Source organism: Drosophila serrata, unplaced genomic scaffold, assembly GCF_035046125.1.
Source record: "Drosophila serrata isolate PLE 108 unplaced genomic scaffold, ASM3504612v1 contig_276, whole genome shotgun sequence".
Lineage (NCBI taxonomy): Eukaryota > Metazoa > Arthropoda > Insecta > Diptera > Drosophilidae > Drosophila > Drosophila serrata.
The window spans coordinates 5495564-5517393 of NW_028257174.1; the positions used below are offsets into that span (position 1 = coordinate 5495564).

The window sequence follows — 21830 nt, forward strand, 5'->3', positions numbered from 1 at the left end:
TTTAAGTATCAAAAATTAGTGAATAAAATACCAGATTAAGTTTATCTGTATAGATATTACAGAAAAGATCCACCTCTAGTTTGGAAATAGCCACTGAAGCATCTCCTTTGAGGCTGTGTGTTATCTTTTCTCTCTTTGTATCCATGTATCTTTGTATCCACGAGCTACAATGAGGCTGTTGGCCAGCTGTTGTATCTGTATCTGTATCTGTAGGTGTATCTCTTTTGCTGACTCCTGGGGGCGTTGTCACGGGACCGCGCTCATCCGCTTGATCCTGGCCCGTGTGTACCTGTCTGACGGCTATTCAACCTGTCTCACAGCCGGGTTTTCCTTGTGTTTGTTTCCTTGTTTGTTTTGGTCGCCTGGAAAAGCAAAGCAAATCGGTTGGTCAAGCAACTGTATAAATATATATCTGTATATATATATGGACAGGACACGAGCTAGAACAAGGAAGTTGACCGCAGATGTTTTTTCCTTTCTTTATGTAATATTATTAAAAGAAAATATTATACTAATAGTAGAGGTGGTAAAATATTAATTTAAATCGATTTGAAATGTACTTTTGTTACAAATGTTACAAAATATGTTACAGATGTAGCTGCTTTCTTCTTTATAAGATAAACAATAACATTGTTATAATATATTTGCTGAAATATTGTCTTTGCTTTAATTACAAAAACTAGAGGGGAAAAATATTGATCTTAATCAATTTACAATTGATTTTTGCCATTAAAAATATCCAAAGCATTAGTTCGTTACCAAAATCTAACATTTAATGCTACTGTTTTAAATCTTTGGATCATAATAGGATTAATTTTCCAAGTGATACTTGTTTTATTTATTTATTAATAATTATTTTACTGACTTTTGGCTTTTAAGTCAAATCCAATTAAAAAAGTTCATGATGTAGTATAAAAAGCAACTTTAAGAAACTATATATAACAACTTCTTAAACAAGATCCTTGGAATAGCCTTACTATTCTATTCAATTTCCCAAGATATGTCCAAAGATAATATATATTATATATAATTCCCATAACCCAAAAGAATAGATAATTATTTTGATTTCTTTGCATTTATTTTGATATAAAAAAAAGTTTATAGCTAAATAGTTCGCTTAGGCTAATAATAAATAATTGTTATAAAATTAAATAATGGAAAAAAAATTGTTGCGTACACAAAAACTACATAACAGCAGCATTAAAAAAAAGGGAAATTAAATACTAGAAATAAATAATTCGATTAACTAAAGGGATAAAGTATGTACAGAGGTTGGGTTTAAGGGTTTAGTTAAAGGACTTAGGAACTAGTTAAGCGTCATAGTTAAGCGTTTTCCCCCCGTTTGTCAGCTGGCTTCTTGGCTGCTCCTCTTCTCTCATAAGCTTCTTTTTTTCTCCTGACTGGATCTCCTGAAAAGGATCTCCCGAAAGGGATCTCCTGACAGGATCTCTCTATGAAATCCCTTTTCTCATACGTATATGGACGATGGCAGTGCAAGTCCCACCTCAAAGTAGTTGCGCTCATCGACCTTGTATCGCTTGAGTGGCGACTCCTTGGCAACCTCCTCCTTGACAGCCACCCGGCTCCTCTTCAGACTCCTCACTGGCGTCTCCAGACAGAAAGTGTTGTCTCCAACGCCCAGTTTTTCCTGTGCCACTGTGACCTTTGGCGTGGGCAGTTGGACGAGCACCTGGTGTGGTATCCTCACCAGAGGCGATGCCGGTTCGGGTGTTGTCATAGTCAGTGGCATCATTGGCATCATGCCAAAGCTCAGATCACTGGCAGGATCATCTCCGGGTGCATAGGAGGGCGACAGAACCTCCGGACGACCATCACAATCCGCATCCAGCTGCTGCTTGACCAGCGTGCGACGTCGCAGATTGAAGGTGGAACGGCAGCGACGTGGCTTCTTCTTGGCACTGGCATCCGCCTTGCAGGCAGAGTCCAGAATGGCATCTATCAAGCGGTCCAGCGTCTGGTCACCCATCTGCGTGGAGGCTGGCTGTGGTGTAGTGGGACGTACTGTAGGTGGAGCCGGAACTGGTGATGGAGTGGGAACGGGAGCTGAAATTGCTTTTGGTTGCTCCTCCATGGTGGCCACCAAATCCGCATCCAGTTTCCGCTTGGTCTCCCTCAAACCCGTCGCTGCCATATATCGCTGCGGCTGTCCCAGGAAGGGATCCAAGGGCGCAAGTCCTCTGAGAGCCAAATGTTGACCCGGCATGAGCACTCCATTGGGTGAATAGTCCTCGGCGAAGCGTGGCAAGGTGGTGGCATAGCGTACACTCTGGACACGTTGCGTCACCGTTGGAGCCACTGCCTCTGGTGTGACATTACGGATATCGCTGAGTGGCGCCAGGACCAAAGGACTGTTGCGCAGGCGTGACACTCCTGGCAGTGGTGACATCACCACCAATGGCGTGGAAGTGTAGCCATAATCGGGCACGTTCTCCTTGTTGGCAATGGTGGCACGTCGATGACGTCGCTGCTGTCTTCTCCTTTGGCGACCCTCCGCCGCATCCTGGTCGAGCTGCATCTCGTTTAGGCGCTGTGCCGATGCTGTCCACTTTAGCATATTTTTGCTTTTGGTTGGTTAACTCTCTCGTCTTTCGACTCCGGGGAAAAAAAAAGGGAATGGCTTTGGACTCTGTGTCCGCTCTCGACGGCTCTGGCTGACAAACTGAAGCGGTACGGGGCAACGGCGGTGTTTTATACCCGCCGGGAGTCGGGAGTCGAGAGAGGAGAGGCAGGAGCAGCAGGAGTCATAGCCAGGAGCCAGGAGCCAGAGGGTTGACGAGGTATTGCCGGGAGTTAGGGGTTGTTGCGCAAGCGCAGCCGTCAGTGGCAGGCATAGGACACTCGACGCGCTCTGAAAGGTCTGTCTCACTCTCTTTTTCTCTCACTCTCTCTCTGTCTCTGTAAGAAGCATCTTTGGATAGAAAGTATCTTCTGCAGAGAAGTATCTTCTAGATGTGGAGTATCTCTGCGGCTCTTAACTTTGATTAAGGTGAAGGAAAAGCTTCAAGGCAGGAGTCTTGTAAAGTTTATGGTTAACATAAAGTCTTATAAAGATTTTCCTAGTGAAAAGTCTTGGTTAAGAAGCAAGAAATATTTATTTTGAAATCAAATTTAAGTTATATCACAAACATATTTATACCTAGACCTTTACTTAGTTCTTGATCTACATATAAATTATCTAAACCTTAAATCTTATCTAAACTTGTTTAGATCACATATTTCCCCTAAGATAATACATTGATTTCCTAGATTTCCTGACTTTCCTTTGCTTTTATGTCTCATAATTTGTTTGTGAAATATATATTACATTATTCCTGGTTCCTCAGCAAACTCATCCTTTCCCACAGTTTTCCCCTCCTCGAAGCCACTCAGCCAGTGCACCAACTCACGAAAATGACATCTAGATAGAATTTGGGACTATCCTGCTTTTTCCTTCCCTTGAGCAAGGAAATGATCGTGGTCCGCTTCCTCCTGGTTCACCCTCACCCTGGTGTCCCTCCTGGTGTCCCTCCTGTCGTTGTTTCCTCCTATTTTCCCCCCTCATTTGAATGCCTCAACATTGAGCTCGTCCATCAGCAACAGGCAACTCGGCGACGCACTTGCTGGTCAGGAAGAAGGGAAAATGATTAGGGAAAGGAACGGGGAAACCCAAGCTAATTAGCCAGGTTTTGCTCACTTCCTGGCCACTTGTCTCATATCAGTATTAATTGCGGCTCTTTAGCAGCCGCAAAAGCAGTTTTTATATTATTTTTAATTGAAAAACTTCAGCACTTCCTGAGGGGGGAAAAGCATTAGAAAAACGTTACGAAATGTCCTGGAAAAGAGCCTTTACTAGCGTCAGTTGTGAGGTTAAAGTTTGTGTACGATCATTATCGAGTTATCAAGTTTTATATATCATTTCCTTTAGGAAAATAGTAAATTGAAAAACCTCTAACTATTAACTAAGCTGAAAAAACCCCTTATAGTAACAGTTTTCTTTCCCACACAATGCATTTAGATATAGATTTCTCTGACTCTTCAAGGAGTCTAGTAAATATCCTTAAAAATATGAACAAGTAATATATAGATCGATTTACTGATGACAAGATCAAGGATAACTGCCCACATGTGTGAAGTCCCCTCCATTGACCAGCTGTGTCCTGGTGATGATGAACTGATCCCTCCGCCTGAGTGATCCTCAAGTGATGTGTACTAAGTGCTGTTCAAGTGATGGAACTCATCAGAGTTCCTTCGATCACTCAAAGTATCCGTGACCATCATCGTCATCATCTGTGTGGTTATCTAGTGGATGATCTCGTTTTGGGATCTCCTTTCGTATTTACTTTCCAATGTCCTGTCTCGCATCCCTTTTTCTAATCTCTTCATTTGCCAAGCATCGTATATTTCGCACGTTATCCTTTCGCATTTTTCTTTTATATCCTTCTCTTATTTTTTTTTGCGGTGAAAGTTGTTTGGTTTTGTAGACTATCTCGATCCTTGATCCAGAGCCTACAAAAGGGTTGCAAGGAAGGGGTTAGTTAATTGATTTTGCCTCGTTCCATTGCGAATTTTTGCCAATTTTTTAAGGGAATTTTTCCCTCAATATTTCAACTCTTCCACACATCCCTTTCTCCAAGATCCTGCGGCTCCTTTTTGTGTGGCGTTGAGTTATCGCTGTTTACATAGCCGCACAAAAGGATTAAATGCGTTTTTGAGAGACAGTTTCCTTGGGCAAAAAAGAAAAAAAAAGAAAGAAAAATAAGAAGGAAAATGAGGGGCTTACATATATAGAACGATGTTGATTAATATGATTTAACGAGCATTCAGACAAACAAGGCGTAGCCCAAAGAGAGATGGGAAATTACCATAATCCTCGCATTTTCTGCGGTTTACAAGAGGACAAAAAAACACACAGAAAACATGTAGAAAAACATGCATAGTAAATGGATAAAGAACTGCTGGAAAACCACTCAAATTCAATTTGAGTTTACGACGATTTTACGCTTAATTAACGAGCACACACACAGGACTCGGGGAGCGACAGGCAGCAAGGATCACCGATCAGCGATCACAGATCTTTGCCATGCAAATTGCATTGTTTTTTACCCTCTCAGAGCGCGTTTGCCAAGAGCCACTTGACTTTCACTCTTGCTCTCTCTCTCTCTTTCACTGCTGCACATCCTGCAGATCCTGCCAATCCTGCAGATCCTGATTTGGAAATTTGCATTGCTCAATGGCCTGTGGCTAAATGCTGGCCACTTTTTTATTGCAAATCCAGCGAGTGTTGCACCGTTTTTTTTCAGGCTAGTTTTGAAAGGGTTTTTGCACTGCAAAAAAAGTAGTGACATGGTTTTACATTTATCTATCAGTTTTGTAGGGGAATATTTTGTAATATTCTGGAATATTTAAGATGTCATTTTGTATTTTTATTAAAGATTTTAAGAATCGTTTAAGAGGCTGGTGAAAACCATAATTCATATGGTACTTTCCTTTTATAAAGTGTGTCCCTAATGAGATTTATATTTCTATAGGAGGGTATTTGTTTTTACTATTAAGAAGGGGAACTTATTAGATATTATAGAATCTTTTGTCTGAATAAAGAGAGAATATTAGTTTAATATCTCCTATTAAAAAGTTTCTAGCCTTTAAAAAGGTTTATTGTGGATAAGTCTTACAGGATATTGGTAAATTATGTGGTAATTCTCTTTCAAAGCTATATATATTCTGTTGAGGTTTAATATTGATATAAAAGAATATATTATTTTTCCATTTGTTATTAAAAAGTATTTTAAATTAAGTAAATTTAATTTCTTCAATTGAAGAACTTAATGGGATTTTAGTAATATCTTTTCAAAGAAATCCAACTATTTTTCCTTTGTACTTTTAAAGATTTAAGACTTAAATCTTTATTAAACAATGTTTATTATGGTTAATTCGTTTAGAAACGTGTTAAAGACTATGATCTAACCCTTCTGATTTTGGGATATTATTATTATATAGCCACTTGATCCTCTCTCCGATCTAATCTTCCCCTTTTCGCAGCCTTGTACCTTGTTCATAGCCCTTTTCCAATTGCCTTTGCATATATGTATGTTTTGTTCCTGATTGTGTGCTTACATATTATAATGAACTCGCATGCAGATATAGGGCTGCTTTATGGCCGATGTCTGTGATTAATGCCCCGATGTCGGGCATTGTTTGCGGAATTTATCGATATTTGATTCGGATTCGGATTCAGGAGTCGAGAGTAGAGAGAGAAATGCCTAAAGTGTATCAAATGTTTGTCGCGCGGCTTTGTTTGCGTTTTGCATAAAGGCAAGGGGAAAGCATTTTCCAATATGCGAAAAAAAGGGAAAATAGGGAAAGGTAGAGGGGGGAGAAAATCGCGACTTCATTAGCGGCCGCCAGGATCATCATCATCATCATCATCAGCAGGAGGAACATTTGCGGAACCCACAAGCCAAAAAAAAAAATGCCATTAAATCATAAATGAAGCGAAAATGATTAATTGATTCCATAACTTTTTACGCTCTCATTAGAGGCCTTTCCTTTTTTCATTTTCTTGTATATTGTATATATAGTTTTATTTTTTTACCACTCTCAGTGTGTAAGTGAAACAGTGAGTTGGCAGAAACATAAAGGATAAATGGCAAAAATGGCAATAACGGGCCCAGGGCCCCCTGGCAAATATCATGTTTATGCTCATAACTTTCCAACTCAAAAGTCGACCAACTGTCAACTGTCAAATACGAGACAATTTCGGAGATTCGCAAAAGGAAACCCAGGACGAACTGAGACACAGACTCAGCCTCAGCCTCAGTCTGAGTCTCAGACTCAGATGTGACCCTGAAAAAATAATAATAATAGTAAGGCAAAGAGGGAAGCAAACTGGAACACACGAGGCCCAAAGGATGCGGCAGACAGCGCGAAACAATGGATGCCATAATGAAGAGCAGATACGGATACAGATACAGATACATCTACAGAGACAGCTAGAGATACAGATACATCTACAGCTACAGATGCAATCGCTTGGCCTGAGATACAGATACAAGGATGCGCGACGGGAGATGTCTGCAGCGTCCAACAAGCAGAAGTAAATTACAACAAAAGGAGGCTGCAGGGAAAGGATGCGCCGGGAGGGGGGGAGATGTGGAAGTGGACTGAAATTATTGCAAATAATTTAGAGCAGAAATCGCATCCGCAAAAAAAAAAAAAAGAAAAAGAAAAAGGAAGGGATCCTTGAGCAATCCAAAGTGAGATCCTTGATCCCTTTTTCGGTTTGTTCGTTTGCCATTTGCAAGAGGACCGCGCCCCGAGCAAAGCGAGCGCCTTCGAACATAAATTTGCAACAATTAAAAACAGAGTTAATTAAAATTTATGTGCGACAGTTTTGTGCACACTCAAAGGATAGCAGCAAGGACGAAAAGAAGCTGCTGCCAAATGGATCGGGCCCATATTCCCTCTGCCTAATTGCTGGGTGTGTCCTTCCGAATGGGGAGGCATTCAGCATCTCAACAGGCCACTTAAAAAACTAGGGAGAGTCCGGGAAAAAACAAAAAAAAGAGAAAGTCCCAATGAAGATGTCTCTGGTTTAGGAAAAAAAGTGATAAAAATGGGCGGAGGACACACGAGATGACCAACGAGATGACCCACGGCAGGATGACCCACGAGAGATGACCACAGACTGACCTCGCAAATGCGAATTTTTATGGTTTTTGCACACAAAAGTTTTTACGAGTTGAAGGACATTTATAATGCACAATATAAATCATTAAGTTTTGTTGAAAATTATTATTATTTTGAGGGGATTTTAATTGGTTTTTATACAAGTTATTTACATGGATTTCTTATTGAGTTGAACTTGGGAATAAAATAGATTTTATTGTATGATAATATATATTTATTGATTATATTTTGTACTATATAATGCCAGGTACTTTATCCTTCAAAATATATAAGTATAATATCCCTTAAAAGATATAATATAGTATACTATACTTTAGTCCTTAAATAAATTCCAGTAAAGGATTAAATGTTCTTCTATGTTATCTTTTTGCTCGTAATTATTTAAGGCCTCAAGCTAAGTCTATATTTCTAGTAATTTAAATATTACTAGACCAACCTAGGCAAGAGAAATTCTCAAGTAAAATATACCAAAAAAATATATAAAAATATTTTTCAAGGCACTTCCCAACCTTGATCCTTGATCCTTGAATTTATTTATGCCCAAAAGTAGTAGGTGGCTCCTCACTCCCGCTGCTTTTGGCCAGCCTTTGGTGAACCGCAATTGGCGCCTCCGGTTTTATGATCCAACAGCGATCAATATATATATATATATCCTTTTTTTTGCGCCCCAGGATCCGATTCAAATTGGGACATTTGCCGGCGACTTTGTTCGGCTCACGAGCTCTCGACTCGGACAATGGTCGGCCTGTCAGTTTTGATGCGTTGCCGATGCGTGGCCGATCGTTGAGCAGATTTATTGGCCTCTGGCTTTGTTTTGGCTTGGGTCCTTGGCTCGTCCTTGGACAAACCCCACCCTCTCTCTCTCCTAGCTCACGTTCCACACGCTGTGCCCAAGGACTAAGAAGCGTGAAAGTGCCGAAGAACCCTAAAGTCCGGCAGCCGGACCTCAACAATAGGATCTGTCCACTCACCGTTCATCCTTGTCCAGGATATGAGCCAATTTTAATTTTCAATTGCAATTTTCAATACCAATTCCCGAGATCCTTGTGCAAAAATTACCCAAAAGGAAAGTCCAAGAACACAGGAACGGAGGAGACGTTCTCTAAATTAGAGCAACTCTGGTGTTGCGGTGGTTGGACGCAAGGATGCAGGATGAGGCAGCTGCGCCAACCGCTGGCTACCGGGATTAGAGACGCTCGGACTTCTTGGGCTATTATCCTTTTTTGCTTAAACTAAATAAGGAAAAGGGAGCAAGGAAGTGGAAGTGGAATTGAAGTTGGGACAGAAGCGGGAGTTGCCTTGATTCGATTCGATTTGAAATTTGCTATTGTTGGGTATGACTTAATAAGAGCAGGGAAGTTAAGAAGAAGGTCCTGTAGGTTTGTTACAGATCTTTAGGTACTTTTATTTTTTGTTTAATTAAAGAAGAGCTTTAATTTTACATCTTAATATAGTTAAAGTTAGAAGACTTTTAGTCTTTGCTTTATTATATTTTGAGACATTCCTAGATCTCTTTTCAAGAGGTAAGACAGCTATTTAAATTCCAAGTTCAGGAAGTTCATAGGCTGAGAATGATCATGATCATGAGTGTGCTTGGCCAGCTATGACCCTGAGAAACTGGGAAAGGTGACCGCAATCATTACGAATGCGATTACTCCCCCGCCAGTGTAGTCTGTCTCCCTTCCCAAAAGATCCTTTTCCTTTGGCCTTTGGTAATTGTCGGAAGTACAAATATGTTACTTAGACGCTGACTTTGGACTTTGGGACTCCTCGGACTCCGCGCTCGACTGACTTCCCCTTCTTCCGCTGCTCCTTGAAGGCAGTCTTTAGGTTAATTGCTGCATTTAGGGACACTGCGATATGAAAGGCAAGATAACAAATAATAACTAAGAAAGGCCAAGGAGCCAGCAGATGGTAGGATTACCGGGAAGAGTTCCTTAAGCGACTTATTACAGATTTTGCTCGGGTTATGTAAGCCTGGTCAACTCCAACTCAAAACTCCAAGTGCAACTATAACCCTCAACCCTTTGTAATCATAATTGAACTGTCTTTGTGTGTCCTGGCGAAAAGGGATTTCGGGATTGCGGGACTCCGGTCTTGGAACTTGGGGTGTCAAAATATTTGATCCTTGGACCTATGCTAATTCCGGGACAGGGCAACATGGATTTTCATGTCCGTAAAATATGATTGCGCCTAATCCCTTTGTCAAGGCGATGACAAATAAATATTTCCACGATGTCATGTCAAAATATCATCGAAAGGATTCACCTTTTCTTTTTTTCGTTTTCATTTTCATTTTCGTTATTCATTTTTCATCTTGGCTTTGTCGGATCTTTGGATTTTTTATGCAAATTTCAGGGGGTAACAGTGTGACGGTGTGACGGTGACTGTCAGGACTCAGGACTCGGGACTCAGGCAGAAGTCCTGGCTGACATTAAGTCCATTAAGGTGTTACACGGCAACAACAATCTTTGCCGGCGAGTAATTACAGGCTTGTTAGCTATGGTTGCAACAACATTGCTTTCTCCTTGCTCCTTTCTTCACCGGGGGGTGCGAGGTTTATTTTATTTTTTTCCTCTAGCCATCTTCTTCGGTTACGTGGGAAATGTTTCCTTTTTTATGAATTCCGAGAGTCCTGCAAAACATCATTTATGAGTGGTGCTGCCAGGAGGGGATCTTCTGCCAGATCGGATCGAATGAAGATCGCTTGTCAATCATTTGTAATTTCCATATTCAATATTTTTTATGCACATACATATATAGTGCATGTCCTGGCCAATTATTTGAGCAGGATATATGTGCGCCCCTTCGCCTGACTCTTTGCTGATGTTATTGTTATTTGTTATTGCATAATTTGTATTTAATAAACTTTGGGAAGCAGCAGCGGGGTATAGACAGGACACAGGGTAATTAATAATATATATTATACAGTTTAAATAATTATTTTTTGTCCAAGAAGAGTTGGAAATATTTTTAACATAAGAAACTTTGATTAAACATTACTTTTATTCTAATTATATTTCAAAATAAGGCTTTAAACCTGTGGCCAAGGGTCGTTATTAGATAGTAACTAAAGAAAATATGATGTTATTTGATTTTAGTTTAGCAAGCATTAAAATCGATAACCTCCTTTAAAGTATCTTAAATTTATGAACAAAAAATCATTGAAATTCCTTAAATTCATTGAGCTAATACTGAAAAACAAACTCTAATTCTAAATATATTACAAAAGAAAGCAATCAAGTTAAAGCTTATACTACTTTTTAATGTTGTAAATGCAAAAACATCTATGTCATGATTTAGTTAGCTAAAACCTCAATAAATTCCACTTAATTCTATATCCTATAGAAACTATATAAATATTTTAGCAAGGACAACTCAATCATGGGTTGAAGAATTGCTGTCCATCAAGTATTGGCCCTAATAAAATAATAGCTCTAAACAGCCATGACAAAACCCACCCTCGACAGGACCTTTGATACCACCACCCACCCCCCTCAGCAGGATTGCAGGACTCGAAATTAAGAAATTACAATGCGGTGCATGTCCAATTAAAATGCATTCGTTTTAGACCCATCAAAAAGTACAAACAACATAGTTGAGACAACTTGCACGCAGGACTAAGCAAATATCAATAAAACATAAAAAAGGACGTCGCTTCAGTTCGATTCGGATGGGATGGGATGAGTGTAGTGTAGATATAGTGCTCCCTGGGATGGTGTGGGATGATATGGTATCGGTAGAGCGTCATCTGGCCATTGTGTTGGACAATTTAATGCAATTAGTGCGCGATACGCGATGGTCAGTGCAGCTATCTATCGGTATCAGTATCGGCATTGGTCCTTTTCCCTATCTCCTAATTACGTAATTACAGATGCAACGGCATAGCGCGTGTCCTTTTTAGAATCGGGGGTGTCCGTTGTAAGTACCTTTCTCTAACATTGATGCCTCTCTCTCTCTCCATAGACTAGAAGGTGGCACATGTCATATGGTCTTCCGATTTCAATGCCGATTTCGATTTCAATTTCACTCGACTGATTAATGATATTATGTAATCCCATTACGGGTCAGCCTTGGGCAAAAAAAAAAGTAGAGAAAGAAAGGCAGTCAACCGCAATAATCGCGAAAAGCGAAAATCGCTAGCAAAACATTAGCGACTAATGCGACTTAGCTGGGGGAAAAATTGAGAGGCGGTTCCCCCTGGGCTTGGGAAATGTTGAAAAATTCGAAAAATAGAAATGTGAAAAGTGAAAAACTGGAAAAATAAAAACCTAGGCTAATCGAAACCGAAACCAGACCAGGTCAGCTACAGTACTTACCTTCCTCAATGATGATGATGTGTTAATTTCATTTGATTGACATCTGTCCGACAGGGGAATCTCGCTGGATTCGTCCTTAAAAAAAGTGGAAAAAGAGGAAGTTAGACTACCCAGACTTGTCATGTAAATCTCAAGGACATCCTCTAGAGGTACCTCCCCATGTTGTTGCGGCTGCCCAGGCATGACGCAAGACATTTTCCGAGGACAGGACAATGTCCCGATTGAGCTGTCACCCAAAGATGACAGGACACAAAGTCAGGAATCGGAATCCGAATCCGGGAAGAGGCTAGAGAAAAACTACAACTTGAAATAGATACCAGAAATCTTGTCAAAACTTTTCTTCATTTCAAATTGACAGTTGAAAACTTGCAAATACACAACAGGGGTACAGGGATACAAGGATCTCTAAGGATCCTAGATACGAAAAAAAAGAGCAACAAAGGGTTGTAACTTAAGACCTCTAAATTTCGCAAATTGTCAGAAATTATTGCCTTCGATATGCATTTGTGAGTGAGGGAAAATTGCGCAAATGAAAATGAACAATTTAGAAAATTGTGCAATGGGCATTTTGCATGCCCACCGAAAGAAGGATATAAAATTCAAAACTCAACCCTTGGAGTGAGCTGAGCCCTTCGTCTTGCGGAGTGTGTGAAAAATTGATAGACTTGTCAGTGTCGCAGGACGGGGTTGAGTCTTCCTCAAAAATATCCTGCGCCCGTCCTGTCCTCCTCATAAAGTTGCATAAATGTCAGGCGACTGTCACGACAACCTCTTGTGAACGCCCCATAATTTCTATTATTAATGGGCGGACTTCCTCCGTCATAATCGATGATATATCCAATAGCCCAGGCCCAGTATCTGTATCTGTATCTGTATCTTTTGCACCGATGCCACCAGCGATTAGCCACGCTGAAAAGAGTTGCAATTTACGGCAGGGGGACGAAGGACTTGAGTTCTTTCTTGCAGATTGCAGACGCCCCGATAAGTTCGAATTATTATTGATTTCTAAATTATTATGGCGATGGGAACTAGCAGGGAAAAATACTTTAAAATAAATATTATACGAGGTTCCGAAAGAAATTATTAAAAGTAAAAAGAAACATTTAGGGCTTGCTATATTTTTTCTTTAAATATAAATATAATAACAAAAGACATTATTTTGAATGTAAATGATAATTACATTAAAACCCCTAGTTAATAAGCGATTAAAAAATATAATTTAGATTTTTTACACACAAATATATAAACTCTTAAATAATTCAGATTATTAAATTATATAGAGAGATATCAATCTCTTTTAACAATTTTCAACAGACCAATTTTAACAATTAAATGTTACAATATTAATTTTACTGACAATATAACATTAAATATTTTAGCCTTTAATTCACGCCTAAATATAAAATTGAATTTAAAGTAAAATTTTAACATTTTATCAAATATGTATTTATGTTCTTATTTTTGGGACTTATTTTTAAATTTAAATAATTATATCTTTAATAATCTCTAATTCTTTATAAGGCTTATTATTTTTTTACACAATTTTGTATGTTTACTTTCCTCTTTACGTAATTAAATAATTTAATTTTACATTTGAAAAACGAAGTCCAATTGGATTCCCCAATAAGAGAAGTGAAGACTCCAACCGATCAAATTGTACTGTTCCCCTGCTAAATTCTAGCCAAGTTCCCTACCAGGTTGTACCAGCTAACACTGCTTTTTGAAAAGGTCCTTGGACAAGGACTGCTTTTCGTAAGGCTCTAAAACTATACATTGCTTTTTTTTGGGTTGTTTTAAAAATTCAACTCCTTGCAGCAGCGTAGCAAGCAGGACATCAGGCTTACCACTCACCATGTGGCGAGTTTTACATTCAGTTATGGATTAATTTAAAGCAAACTTACTGCTCTGGCATCTTGGAGGATCTCAGCAAATTGCTCAGCGGGATCCAGGAGCAAATACTTAAAGGTTCCTCCCTGAGGATCAAGCAGTATCCTACCATCCGCCGCATCGCTGGTGAGTGTCTCAAGAAAGGCCAAGAAAGGTCTAATCGGCGAGGGAGCCACTTCCAGCAGGGGCTTCACTGTGGGCTCCTTCTTCTCCCCTGCAGGTTCCTGCATATCCTCCAGTTTCCTCTTGCCCTGCTTGGGCTTCTCCTTCTCCTCGTGCTCCTTGGTCAATCGCTGGAGTATTAGACTTCGCGCCGAAGGCGGTTGATTCTCGCTGGGCTGCGGCTCCCTTTGCATCCTGGCCGCATTGCCCTGCACCTTGCGTGCGAAACGGGTACGCGCACAGAACTCCAATAGCTCGTGGAGATCAATGTTAAAGAAGTCACCCTCGGCGGTCAGTTCGTAGGTACGCAGCATCCTCGAGGACTCTGCTTGCTCCAGAATTTTCAGCAGCCGCTTGACTATGAAGATGAGCTGGTTGATCTTTAAGAGATTCCTGGTGCTGAAACGCTTTTGAAACTGCTCCTTGTAGGCAGAGATCTCGGTCCGGGCCCTTTCCAGCTGCCGTTTGTTGATCTCGGCGCCATGTAGCTGTGCCAAACTATCGAGGAGATTGTGTGCCTCGTCCACAACAAGAACGCTTCCCTTGAGATTGATGCCTAGCTGCTGGCGGGCGGATTTCTGAAGCAGCAGCTGATACGGCAGCAATATAAGCTGGGCCTGATCCAGTGCAGCTCGGGAGGCATAGTACGAGCAGGCCGCACAGGCTGCACCCTCCGTGGCCAATTCCTCAATGTCCAGGGGCTCACTGAGGGCCAAGTCCTTGAGGGAGTCCACCAGAGATTGCGTCTTCAACGGACATCTGCCTTGGCTGGATGTTTCTGCTTCGCTAAGGCGACTTTTCTTGCTGGGATTCGCTTGGGATTTCTTCTGGGTGGCCATCTCCAAGCAGCGCTCGTTCATCAGCCCAACTTGCTTCAGACGCCGCACCTGGGGGTTGCCGCACAGCTGCTGGCGAGAGCCCAGGGAGATGCATCTCACCCAATTGCCATGCGGGGTCTTGCGCAGCTCTGACACGATTTGCGCCAGCTGCGAGTGCGTGCGACTGCAGAAAAATATCTGTACGGGACGATACCGATCCTCCAAGTCTCCTCGGTGCTATCGGCAGTCTCATGCTCTCCATCCGAGTCGGAATCAGAGGCCGGCTCCTCCTCCTTCGCTTCCACCTTCGGCCTAGACTCTCTGCTCTTCTGCTTTTTCCTGCTCTTCACACGCTCTCTCATCTCCGCCAGCTGCTGTTCCCGCTTCTCCAGCAGTCCCCGTACGTGTTGCAGCTTCTGAAGCTCCTCCCGCTGCAGTCGGGACTTACCCTGAGCCTCCAGCCAGTCGGTCGCCCGCTCGCCTTCCGTCTGCAACTTTTCCAGCTCCTGTTCGACGGCAACGATCCTCGCCAGCATTTCGGACTTTACCAGGGCCTCGTGTCGGTCCAGCCAGGTGAGGGCACCGCAGGTGAGGGTCAGGGACTTGCCGGTGCCTGTGGGACTCTCGAATATGCCCACCATTTTCCAACACCCGGAAGAGTTCCTGCATCAGCTGCTCCTGGATTTCGTACGGAGTGTGCGGGAACCCGAACTCGTGGGCGGCCGGCGTGGCCAGCGCCTGGCGGGGCGTGTATTGCGCCATCTTCAGCCTACAAAACAATTAATACACATTTTTCCTGAGGGCACGAAAAGCGGGAAAACAAAACGACGCGCCCAATCAGCAGAGAATCAACAACAACAGGTTGGCAGTAAAAACGGCCTAACGCGTTGGCGATGCGGTATTGCTTAGCGAAGGCACTTTGAGGTGCGGAACATGGCTAAACTTCAATTGAACAAACTTATTTATTTAATTATTTTACAATATTAACAATTATTTGAGAAGTACAACATATTAAATTTGATATACCTTTCGATTTCTTTTATTAAAAAAGAAACAACAAACCTATTACACATGTAATTAAAAAAATATATAATCGATAACAGTTCATTTAGCCGATGATTACACGACTCACTAACGCCTTTTGCTTGGTACTAAAAAATCACGAATTCTGTAATGGCGCCAAACTTCATAGTGGAAAAAAAAACTTGTTGCCGGTGAGAGAGAAAAAAGTGCAAAAATTTGTGAACAATCTGTGATTCTGGAAACCTGGCCTGCGGGGTGAGTAATAACTGAGCTATATGCAAATCGAGTGCTGCACTCGCTTAGTAATGCGCGAAGAAACATGAAAGCTTGATTGATTGCCAATTAGTCATGTGCGCTATTAATTTGCTGTAGATGCTAAATCTTGCTCCACCCCCCTCTCCCATGTTCGGCTCGCTCTGGCAAGATGGCGACCGCTTAAATTTCGATTTCAATGCGAATTTCGAATGGATTTGAGCCGTGTTAAGATCGCAAATTGCAATTAATAACGCCATTGTGTGGGCGGCTAATGCATGTGCGGCATTAGCGTGTATTTTGACCTCAGGCTACAGCAGGCTGCTAATTGCAAACAAATTTGAGGCTTCTCGGTCCCAATGGGAATTCTTGCCGTCTCTTTGCTGTGTCTTTCTTTTCTTGTGTAGGAGTGAGAGGGTCAGCTATATGTTGCGGGTCCAAGTTAACGGGATAAGTCATTTCGCTGATTTTTGTTGTATTTCTGGTAAAGACGGGAAAGAGGCAGCTATAACTGATCCTGTTAGGTGTGTACAATGGGGAAAACAGTGCAAATACTGACTTTTAATTTAAGACTTATTTTTGCCCACTGTATATAACATAATTATTTTTTCATATCATTATTTTAAATGTTTTCAGGTACATACATATATATTTGTAGGTGCAACAATTGCTGCACCTGACTTATTGTTGCATATCTTAATAGTTTTTGTTTAAATTTATGGGCTGCTCTGTTGTGTGTGCGTCAAATGCAGACACATAAATCAAGCGCCCAAGAGAAGGCGGATTAATGCGTAAACGACCTTGGCGGTGAAAATTAGCTTGTGATTAGCTTGGGTTAAAAATATTCATCTAAATGTTTTTATGTGTTTTTGTGTTAACTGCATTGCAATGAATATTTTTATAGCCTTGCAGGGACTTATTAACGGAGTCAGAAGCTTAAAACTCAATGAATGAGTCATTTCCGACCCTATAAATCATATATATTCTTAATCAGCATCAACAGGCAAATCTTTTTAGCTATCTCCGAGAGAAAAAAAATATTTTTTTTAATTTTCAATTTTTTTCAAAAAAATTAAAGGGGTTACATTGTCAAAATTTTAAAAAAATTGCAAAATTTTAATTTTTTAAAATCGAGAATGCAGATTTATTAATTTATCAAAAACTAAATTAGGACAACTTTCCGAATTGAAATTAAAGCCTTTTTGGCTTAGTTATGCGTTTTTAAATATTTGATTTGTGTTAAAAATCTTCATAGAAAAATATGGATGAATATTGATTTAAAGGATGTAATTATTTTTAGCTTAGTTATTATCCATTTACGATACGATCCTATTCAATTTACATTCAATTCAATTACAAAGTGCAGGGGTATTTAAACTTTCCGTTTGCAATTGTATTATAGGACAAAATCGGAAATATATTTTATCTTGGCGTATAGTATTTACATTCAATAAATATATATTTATCAACAATTTTATATGACCATTTTTTTTCGGAAAATCAAATATTTAAATTCTCATAACTAAGCCAAAAAGCCATTAATTTTAATTTAGAACACGCTCCTATGTAAGTTTTTATAAGGTTAATAAATCTGCATACTCTATTTACAATTAAAATTTTTAAGAATTTTTGAAAATTTTAACGATGTATAAAATGTTGAACAAATTTATAAAATTTTTGATATCCCCAAAGATGGCTAAAAAGATTCGCCTTTCGATGCTGACCTAGAATGTATATAATACATAGGTTCGGAAATGACTCCTTCACTGAGTCTTAAGCTTTTGACTGAAATTATAATACTCTGCAAGGGTATTATAAATATTTCAATGAACTTGTTTTCTCTAATTGCTTAGTTTTATTTTTTCCTAAATTAAAACATGCAAAAGAAACTAGAAATTATGCTATTTCTCTTGATGGAAATTCAATCAAAATTTCATTCAATAATCCAAGATTAATGTCTTTTCAATCATACTTCATTTATCTGTTGGAAAACAGTTAAGAAAGTAAATAATTTAAAGAAAAAAACAATTCAATTATTTGTTTTTTTAGTTTTTTATTTTTGTAATTTTTTGTACTTAGGGCTATTCAAAAAAATGTCCTTAAATCTAAGCGTGCTGAGACCGAGACTTAAACTAGGGCTAGACTAAAGGCTAATCGATGCTGCGATTGATTAGTCAACTGGTTAATGGCGCGATGCACTTACTAGGGCTAGGGCATTTCACAAATATAATAACGTTGGTGACAAGGTCTTGGAGTACTTAAATGCGAGTGTGTCCTCCGGTCAGCTCAGTTCGCAAGATATTCACAGATAAGCTGACCCAAAAAAAAATCTATATATATATAATAAAATAATGTAGAATCGAAGCCGAATCTTCGCGTTCAACGCAACAAGAGCAGCCGGACTGGGCAGCCTCCAAGGAGCTGGCATCCTAGGCCACCTTGGCGGTGAAGGCCGCTAGCTGTGCCTTCAGGGCGTCGATCTGGCAGAGCAGCTCAATATTCTGGCGCTCCAGATAGGCAGCCCGGATGGCAATCTCGTCCTCCTTGATGCGGCGACGATCCCTCGACTTCTTGGCGGCGGCATTATTCTTGCGCCGCCTCTCATAGTAGGCGGCATCCTTCACCTGGCCCACGCCCAGTCCGCCGGAGGAGGACGAAGACGAGGCTGAGCAGTGGCTACCAGCGATGGCCGAGTTCGTCGAGCCATTGGCATTTGTGGCGGAGGAGATGGATGATGATGACTTGCCCTCGAAGTGGCCAGCCTGCGAGTCGCAGTCGCTGGACTCCTCGGCCGCTGCTCGATCCTCGCTCTCGCTGTTGTTGTTCGAGGAGCTGCCCTCATTGACAGAGCCGCTGCGTGAGTTGGTCCTCCTCATCTTGGGGTTGGTCACCGTGCGAGCACCGCCATTGGAGCTGCGAATCTGCTCCAGCACTCGCTTGCGATACTCGGTATAGCGTTCCACACGAGGGTTGTCCAGCAGGACATCGGTGGCCGCAAAGTTGGCAGCAATCACAAGAGGATCCCGGGGGAAGGCCTTGAAGGGACGCGTGCTCTTGCCCGCATCACCAGGTTGCTGGGAACTGGAGCTGGAGCTGGTCGGGGTGGTGGCTGGTACACAGGACGAAGGGTTAGAGCTGGGCGGCGACTGGGGATTCTCGAGCACATCAATCTGCATGGTGCTGGCATGGCTGGCATTGCTAGCCGGGCGAGGATTGGAGGCAGCTGCTGCAGCGGCGGCGGCAAAGGTCTGCAGCAAACTGGCCGTGGGTGTGACCTTTAGTGGAGCAGACTGCTCCTTGGGGATTTGGATCTGTTGCTGCTGCTGCTCCTGCTTGATGTTGCCGTAGTAGAAGCCGGGATACAGGGAGGCCAGTTGCTGCTGCTGCTGTTGCTGCTGCTGCTGCTGCTGGAGATACATCAGGCTGGAGGTGGGCGAGGTTGAGGGTGAGCCACTGCCATAGCTGTAGCTTGTCTGGTAGGGTGATGGGGTCTTCCTGGGTGTCTCCACACTGTCGCAGCGACGGGAGAGATCCAGGACCTCGGCAGGAGCCGGCTGTTGCTCTCGTTCCCGCTGCTGCTGCTGCTGCTGGCTGAGAGCAGCACCCAGCAATTGCTGCTGGTAGGCATAGGCTGCATAGAGATCCATCTTGGGCAGGCCAACGGCATGGGGCAAACCCAGCTGGGCCTGGTGATGGTGCAGTGGCTGACCCAGGGATTGGTGGTGATGATGCTGCTGCTGCTGGGCATGCTGCTGCTGCTGTTGCTGCTGCTGCTGCTGGTGATGTTGCTGGAACTGATGGTGGTGCATCAGGGGCTTGCGATCTGTAAAGAAGAGGGAATTGTGGGTTAGTTTAATGTTTCTATATCAATTTTAAAATCTCCATCATTTAGTCTTTATTTTTATATGATTTTATATGGAATAACTCCTAATTTTCTTTAGTGTTGCTACTTACCAGTCTTGAGATCGAAGAACTGCCCGGCCATAAGTTTCTCGTGCATCAACATGTTTCACCACTTCCTTTATCCAACTTTGTGTGCGTGTCTAGATCTGTTTTGCGGATGGATTTCCGTTTCCGTTAATGATCCTTTTGTCTATATGTGTGTGTGTCTATATCTTTACGCTGACGATGTCGTACGTAAACTGATTTCCTTCCTCGGCCCAGCTCGGCTTTTATACGCTGCTTTGGCTTCGTCGGCTAACGGTCGGCTAACCTTCGGCTGCTGCGCAAATGGCGGACACGAAGTGTCAGCCGAAGCGGCACGAGCAGGTAGCCGAACTGTGCAAAGGGGTGACTCCTGGTGCCGTCTCTTTCCCACCGCCCTCAAAGGGTTTTCTTTTACAAGGGTAACTAACGGGTCTGGCTTTTCGCATTTTTCGCGAAAATCTCCTCCTTGGTCCCTTTGTCCATTGTTGCCTCGCCATTTAGCGTAATTTCACAAAACGAGAAGTAAGAGAATATAAAAAAGAAAGAGTTTTCTCTCATATTTTTTTATTCTAAATTTCAAAACAGTTTCCGCGAAAGGATATTGGTGTTTGTTTTTTCTCAAGGGTTATATGGGAGGCAGCTCAATGAGGGAAATCAGGGAAATTCGAAGGCGATAAAGGAAGTCTTCTATGAAAACTAAACTAAAACTAAGAGTAGGGTATGCAATGGTTTTGATGTTTTTAAGAAGAAATTGACTAGATTTATTTCGGTTTTTTTTAGAGAAAAAGTGTTGAACTAAGATATTAATAGTAATTATTATATATTTATTTTGATATATAGGGTAGAGGTTTCTTCTTGTTAAATTTATAGAAAATAATAAGAGGAATCCTTGAAATCCTTGTAATACATTTACAAGAAGCCTTTACATTTTATCAAAATATATAAGTATTCTTATACTGTTTGAATATCAATTTCCTAGGAAACTTGTTGTTACATTCATACATGTATTAAATTGTTTTATACGATTATAATATATAATATATATTATTTTCCAGCGTTTCTTCATGTAAATATGATTGAAAAAAACAAAAAAACCAAGGAGGAACTAAGAACACCCGGAAATATGTAATATCCTTTATAATTGATCATAAGGTATGTATAGAATGATGATACTTATATAATTTCTATATCAATTTCCAATGTCTCTCCTTGGAAAATATCAAAAGAATTTCCTGAAATCCTAGCATATTATATATTCCTTTTTACATATCAATTCAAATCCAATCTATAATTAAAGTTGTCTTTACTCGTCTTTAACCCCTGCTCGATTCTGGAATATATCTCATTAGGACCAAATCATTTTTCTGGCTATATCAGCAGGGAGCGTGTCCTGCCAGAAAAGTATAGGAGGAGTAGGAGGAGGAGGCGTTAGCACAGCAAAAGGATATTTGCGAAAGGATACGCAGACGGAGTAGGGCTTTGCTGATGATAGATGCACAATGCTCAAGGGTTGCGAATGCTAAATCCGTTTTGTTTTCAACCATTGTCCTGCAAATCCTTCCGCTGACCAGCGAAGGATGCGCGCCTGCCGGCCTGCGAATTTTCGCTGGACAGAAAATCTTGCACAAAAATGCAAATTTGTGCGTGACAAATTATGGAAATTAGGTCGAGTTTTGCATACGTCGATAGGTTTCCCAGAATCCCAGAAGCGAGTGTCCTTCGCGCGGGAAGGAGTCTGGACTCTGAGTTATTTGAT

General features: G+C 41.3%; 3 protein-coding genes and 1 pseudogene across 4 annotated transcripts in view; 1 reads left to right on the forward strand and 3 right to left on the reverse strand.

Moving 5' to 3' along the window:
- Positions 1–21830, forward strand: part of LOC110179426 (uncharacterized) — a 125956-nt gene that overhangs the window by 81819 nt on the left and 22307 nt on the right. The window contains exon 2 of one of the 2 annotated variants that reach the window (XR_015272313.1): positions 21130–21226. The gene's annotated coding sequence lies outside the window, so the exon portion shown is untranslated. Of the gene's footprint in view, positions 1–21129; positions 21227–21830 lie in introns of those variants that run through there. The other variant, XM_086835727.1, reaches the window with a different exon arrangement.
- On the reverse strand, positions 1469–2575 carry LOC110179429 (uncharacterized). Its single transcript, XM_020946960.2, has one exon. The coding sequence runs from the start codon at positions 2573–2575 to the stop codon at positions 1469–1471; it is 1107 nt and encodes a 368-aa protein (XP_020802619.2).
- On the reverse strand, positions 13765–15696 carry LOC110179427 (ATP-dependent DNA helicase DDX11-like; annotated as a pseudogene).
- On the reverse strand, positions 18577–20153 carry gt (transcription factor giant). Its single transcript, XM_020947192.2, has 2 exons — positions 20102–20153; positions 18577–19970 (listed from the first exon to the last, which is right to left on the reverse strand). Exons 1-2 carry the CDS (start codon positions 20151–20153, stop codon positions 18577–18579), a joined length of 1446 nt encoding a protein of 481 aa, XP_020802851.2.